Source organism: Thalia democratica, chromosome 5 (assembly GCF_965202585.1).
Source record: "Thalia democratica chromosome 5, ktThaDemo2.hap1.1, whole genome shotgun sequence".
Classification (NCBI taxonomy): domain Eukaryota; kingdom Metazoa; phylum Chordata; class Thaliacea; order Salpida; family Salpidae; genus Thalia; species Thalia democratica.
The window spans coordinates 60,286,770-60,293,045 of NC_139169.1; the positions used below are offsets into that span (position 1 = coordinate 60,286,770).

The following is a 6,276-nucleotide window of genomic DNA, read 5'->3' on the forward strand; positions in this document are numbered from 1 at the left end:
AACTGCTTATTTATTATTTTTCAGTCTAACTGATGATTTTTTGGATTTTAAAATATATTTAAAAACATATATCTAAAAATAAACTGTTGTAACTAAACAGTAAAAGGTAGTCTTTAGTTTTTAATCATTTTTAAGTTAAAAAAAATTGTATAGACTATTTGATGTAATATGGTAAATAAACCATTGCTTACGATAATATGTCGGTTTCAGCAATTTTTTTAGTTCTTAGTTATATTTGTTGTAAATGTTATATTGCAATTTTTCTATTTCCTTATAAATAACTAAACTTTCGAAACTTTTATTACAGAATCATTATTAAAAAACACAGTTAGATTTAATTTCTAACTATTTTTTTTTGCATTTTATTTAACTTGTAATATTAATCATGTTTATTATAAATTAAAACAACTTAACTACACATAATAATAAACGTTTATTTGTAATAGTTGGTTTATTTTTTTGTTTAAAACAAACCTGTGTATTTATTTGAAATATTATGGATGGTGTCTAAGTTAAACTTTGTGGAATCAATTGCAAAAAAAATTGCATTCTGGCTTGTTGTTTTTGTGTTTCAGTTTTTATAAATTAGTAATATATAAAGATGTTTTCGAAGTTAAACTTTTACATTGAGCTTTTTTCAAGGTCACTTGTTGTGATAAAAATTTATTTCCTTACTCGACAGCACATTGTAAAGTGTTTCAGACTATTAGTATATTATTACACTATCAAAATTGAATTTAAGTATATATTTTAACAAAAACTAGTATAATTGAGCATAAACTTTACTTTGACAGTTTGAAATGTTTTCATCTTATAAAGAAAATTAAAATTTTGCATAAGTTCCTACATTTTCAATGTTTCTTTATAATTTAATACTTCACAACATGCTATGATAATGTGCTTCAAAATAAAAAAATACAAGCGAAATAACTTCATGAAAAGTTAAAATTCGAAATAAGTTTTAAAACTTGTTTAAATCGTCAATTTTTAAAGTTGTAGCAAAAAAATTGTTCCACTTTTCCACAATTATTACACTAAATGCTCTTTATATTTATATATTTAACTTAAAATTAGATATTATCTGCTTAAGTTTTATACTAAATAATTAAAAAAAATTTTTTTTTGACTTCTAAATTATTAAAATAGATTGATAAACCTTATAGTTCATTTTAAAGTTGCTTATTTAACTTTCACACCATTGTAAAAAAAAGCTTGTTGTAATTTAGAAAACAGGCAGTTTTTTTTGTGTGTAAGTTTTTGATAAAAAAAGTAACTCCTCTGTTTATTTATGGTGTATATATAGTTAACTTAAATTAAATTTTAAATGATAATATTATAAAAATTGTTTAATAAAGTAGAAACCCTTTAAAATTAATCTGTAGAAACTTTCGTTTACTGTTACTAGTTACTTTTCATGAAAATTAACAAAAGTTCTGAGAAAATATAGTATTTAAATTAATTTTGTTTTTCGAACTTATTTTCATAATTGAAACAATAATCCGTAAGTCGTCATATCTTTAAAAAAAGCTAAATATGTTTTCAGATAGTAATTATAACTATCGAAAATATATTTATAAGTTTTAAATCAATTTCGATTTTAAACTAACTTTCTTACATATTTTGTTATGTTACTAGTTTAAACAAAGACAAAATCATATTCAATACCATTTTATTTATTAAATTAGCTTTGCATCGAGCAATCAGTGTCGTTTCATTTGATGGATTTTTATAAACTTTATCTAAATGCCTAAGATATAGGTGGTTTATTACTAATAAGTGTTATCTGGTTAAAATAAAATGAACAATTTAGTCAGTTTTGATGGAGATTTTATAGAACAGATCAGTTTTCAAGTCTGTTAAATAAATACTTATTGATAAAGAATTACAAAGATTTAAAAATTACTACTGCTAAATATTTTAAAGAAATGTATATTTGATTGTAAGTAAAATGAAAACCTTAATTCAGATATTTCTAACTCAATAATTAAGTTTTTCGCAATAATCGCATAATATAAAGCATAATTGTTTTCAAGTGTGAACAAAACTATTATTAAATAAAACAAATAAACTTTCGAATAGGCTTGTAAAGTGTTCTATTTTTTTTGAACTCTATTTAAAGATTACCAAATTAAAAGTCTTGTATTTAATATTTATGAGCAAGCATTCAACAATCAATTTTTAAATTCATATTCGATTAGTTTTGATATCTACAATACGTTTTTGTTGGAGTAAACATATTTAAAACATTTTATCAAATAAACAGCTTACAAAGCTCGAATTTAAAGGACAACAAAAACTAACTAAATAAAAACTTTAAAACAAACTTCAACAGTTAGGTCTTAGATTAGACGATAACCAGCTAAAAACTTTAGAAATTTCAAAGTTTTTTAAATGGTTAAAGTACTATTAAATTTATTATAAAAACCTAGTCAATTAGACTTACTATTTTACTGCTTTTGTCTCAAATACTTTTTTAGTTCAAAAGTTAATTAATATTATAAGATTTTTTTTGAATGTTTAATACTTAATAGATTCAATTATTTAGACATTTTTATTGTTTGTAACAATTACGTACAAATAAGTAAGAAGTTAGTTAAACGCTACAAATTTTTATCAAAAAAAATATAATTCTAATATTTAGAACAATTAACAAAGTATACCTAATAGAAATTAAATTTATATGAAAAGTTTTGTAAAGACACTTGAAGATTGAGAGTTTTACCTATTATAACAAGTTCTTAAGCTTGAAAAAAAGAAATATAAGCGCAAAACTACAAAAGTATGTTTAACTGAAAACTGTAGTTTGAAAATGAGACTACAAAAACAAAATTTCTTCAATCGCTTATTGTTTTTGTTTGCAGAAGTTATTTCAGGTTTATAACAAATAAGTAACAAGAGCAGATTGCATCATTATTTTTATTGTCTATTAACAAAATAAGGATTTTTATTTTATTTTGTTAAGACTAAGTAGTTTAAACCTATTTAAAATGTTTCTAAATTCCGAACTTTAATAGCTAAGAAATTAACCTGTTTTAAAAAAAAAATTAGCCAAGTTTTATAATAATCCATCAATCGGCGATGACTCGTCTTTAAAAAGAATAATTTAAACAAATTAAGTTATAAAGTCAAACGCTAAAAATACTTTTATTTTATTTTATCAAGCACTGTGTTCAGAGAACTTATATAGAAAAGCTATACAAACAAAAGTTTATTTTATTCAGTTATTAAGTTATCCTAATATTTTTTACTAAATAACTATGTAATTAACTACTTGTTTATGTTTTTGGTTAGTTGTGTCAAATCAAACTTCTTCTATATCTTAGTTTTTTGAAAATATAATCTTATATTTTATATATATTATTGTTTTTATTTAATAGTTTAATCTAAATATATAATTAGCTAAATACTTACATCATCAAAATAAATGTAGGCGAACATTTTCTTTTAATTTTTTATTAACAAAATCATAGTATTAATGAATTTACTTGTGTTTAATATTTATTTTTGTAGAAGATTATTTTATCTACTATACAGTATAACACTACTACTATACAGCAGAAAAGTTTAGTTTACACAAAGTTAAGTATTAACATAAAACTTACCAACATAAATTTAGTTACCATACTTAACTTTTTTTTTAAACATTAGTATAGTTTAACTATTTTTTAAGTTGAATTAGTTATAGAAAATTACTGTGATTTTTTTTTGGAAAACTTACTTAACTTTAGATTAAAACTAATGTTTTTATCAATAAAGTATAAACTTCCATTTACTAAAGAACTATGCAAACTACTAAACTTCAATAGCTATTATAGTAAGTTATTGTGATTTTTTGGAAGACTTACCTAACTTTCGATTTAAACTAGTTTTTTTTTAATTAAGAATAAACTTTTACTTGTTAACTAGAATATGAAAAAATAATTTAATTACTAAACTGTTATAAGTCTTTGTTCTTAGTTTAAAAAAAATTTCGTCAAGTTAATAATTTAATTGAAAAGTTTAATGCATAAACAAATTTGGTATAATTCTAAAGTGAATTTGGACAAAACAAATAGTTTTATATAAGTATCCAAGCTCAACATGCATTCTAAATACACATATACTTTTCTTAAATTAGTAAAGGTTTATATTTTATAAATTTATTACGTTACACAATCTTAAAAAAATACTTAATTAAGTATTGAAAAAAATATGCCTAAACCAGATTTTTTAAACTTATTTTTTATCAAAGCTCGTTGTGTCAAAAGGTTTTTGACTTTTGTAAACAAAAAAACCTTCTTTTTATGTGTTTTGTAAAAATACATTGTAAAAACATACTGTTTAAAACTTTTAGTCCTTTTTTATGCTACTTTTTCAAGCTTAATATTCATACTTTAATTATGTGAAAAGTAGTTAAAACTCTCGATAAGTAAAATAAAAGCTCATCTTTTAATTCATAAAAATAAAAAAATAAATATATATACATATATATTCAGTACACATACAGATAAATACATAGTTGTTAAAATCGAGATGTTATAAAAGTTATGAGTTATACTTTATTCCAATATAAACATTTTAAGTTTCAAGCTATCCTATATAAGATAACAACAATGTTTTTAACATAAGTGTTTTAACGAAATATTTAATTGAAGAAACTAAATTTTATGAACAAAAGATAAAACAAAAACTACTGAAGCTTTTAAAGTGTTTTATATCGCAGTACAAACAGCTTATAAACTTTAATATATAGCTTGTATACTATGTTTCTGATTTATTTTAGTTGTACAAAGTTTTAGTTAGTACAGAATCAAAAAAAAAAACATTGTTTAATTTATATAAATTAGAAAAATTTTTGTTGGAACAATGTTCTCTTTGACTTCAAAGCTTACACACAAAGCAGGCTTTTATGTAGTACAACAAACTTTAGATTATATTTTTAACTTTTAGTGTTATTTTAGTGTTATTTTTATATTTTTATACTAACAGTATTTACAGTAACACATACTTAAAAAAAATTAAACAACAGTAAACCTAGAGTTAATATTAAGTAAAACTTATTCTGCTAATTATAAGAAAAAAAAGCTAATTACAAAATAATATAACATTATATTAGGTTTAACATACTATGACAATGCTAAAACATAACTATTACAAAATGTTTAAACTTGTAAGAATTTAATGCAATTTGATAAATTTTTATCTAAATTTAGATTCAAAAACTCAAAAATAACTGTAAAATAAAAACTATTAGATATATTAAATTAACAAAAGTTTAGTATTATACGTTAAACATGATAGTTTTAGTATTACAAATAACAACAGTCTGTTAAATAATTATGAACTTAAAAACAAAAAAAAATATGAATATTGTTTGAAATAGTTATTATAGATATTTTTAGTAATGGCAAATAATCAAACAAAAAAGAATTACCAAGTAGCAGTCATGGGAGCTGTTGAAGTCGGTAAAACTTCCATAATAAAGCAATTTGTTCATGAAAAATTTCAGAAAAAGTTAGTATCAGCCTGTTAAAAAATTATTAAAAAAAAAATAGCTACATACTTTCTAACAAGTTTTAGTTTTATACTTTGCTTTAACTAAACAAACTTTTTTTAAAATAGTTTATGTTTTAACAAAATTGTTTTTATAAATTATTACTTTTAAAATAATAGTTTTACTTTTGTTATTAGTATCATTTTCAAACACCTTAACAGATACATGCTTATTTGTTAACCATTTAATGCAGATATGAGTCCACCATAGAAGGTCAATACAGAATTTCCGTGGTGTACAAGAACCAAACGGTAAATCTTTGTCTCATCGATACATCTGGAAATGAAGCCTTCTTTGATGAGCTTAAAGACTTATACATAAACAAATGCGATTGTTTCATTCTTGTTTATTCGATCACAGACAAATCTACTTTTGAAAAAATGCAGCAGTTAAAACTTGAAATTACGAGTAAACTTGGCACGTGAGTTCTTATTTAACTATTTGTTAATATAAATGTTTCTACTTTTAAATTGATTTAACTAAAACTTTTCATGATGTTTAGTGATAAAGTTCCGATCGTGGTAGTCGGTAACAAAATGGATCTGGCCGAAGGAACTTATTTTTATCGTGAAGTAGCGAAAAGAGAAGCCCAAGTTTTAAATAGAACGTGGTCAGACTATGCATTCTATGAAATATCAGCAAAAAACTACTTTGACGTTCAAAACGTTATGCATAAGTGTATACAAACTATTGAGGAATTTGAAAAGAATAAAAACAAAATTGATAAGTGCAGACTCATGTAA

General features: G+C 22.1%; 1 protein-coding gene across 1 annotated transcript; it reads left to right on the forward strand.

Annotated features, from left to right (window-relative positions):
* The first annotated feature begins 5,425 nt into the window (after nt 1-5,425).
* LOC145836697 (ras-related protein O-Krev-like) lies at nt 5,426-6,276 on the forward strand. The gene is made up of 3 exons (XM_082944478.1): nt 5,426-5,493; nt 5,727-5,954; nt 6,036-6,276. Exons 1-3 carry the CDS (start codon nt 5,426-5,428, stop codon nt 6,274-6,276), a joined length of 537 nt encoding a protein of 178 aa, XP_082800604.1.

Bases quoted from the DNA above. Each gene is read 5' to 3' on its own strand.
- LOC145836697 (XM_082944478.1), top strand. From the start codon at position 5,426: ATGGGAGCTGTTGAAGTCGGTAAAACTTCCATAATAAAGCAATTTGTT. The intron at 5,494-5,726 runs GTTAGTATCAGC...CATTTAATGCAG, and splicing joins CATGAAAAATTTCAGAAAAA to ATATGAGTCCACCATAGAAG. The intron at 5,955-6,035 runs GTGAGTTCTTAT...CATGATGTTTAG, and splicing joins ATTACGAGTAAACTTGGCAC to TGATAAAGTTCCGATCGTGG.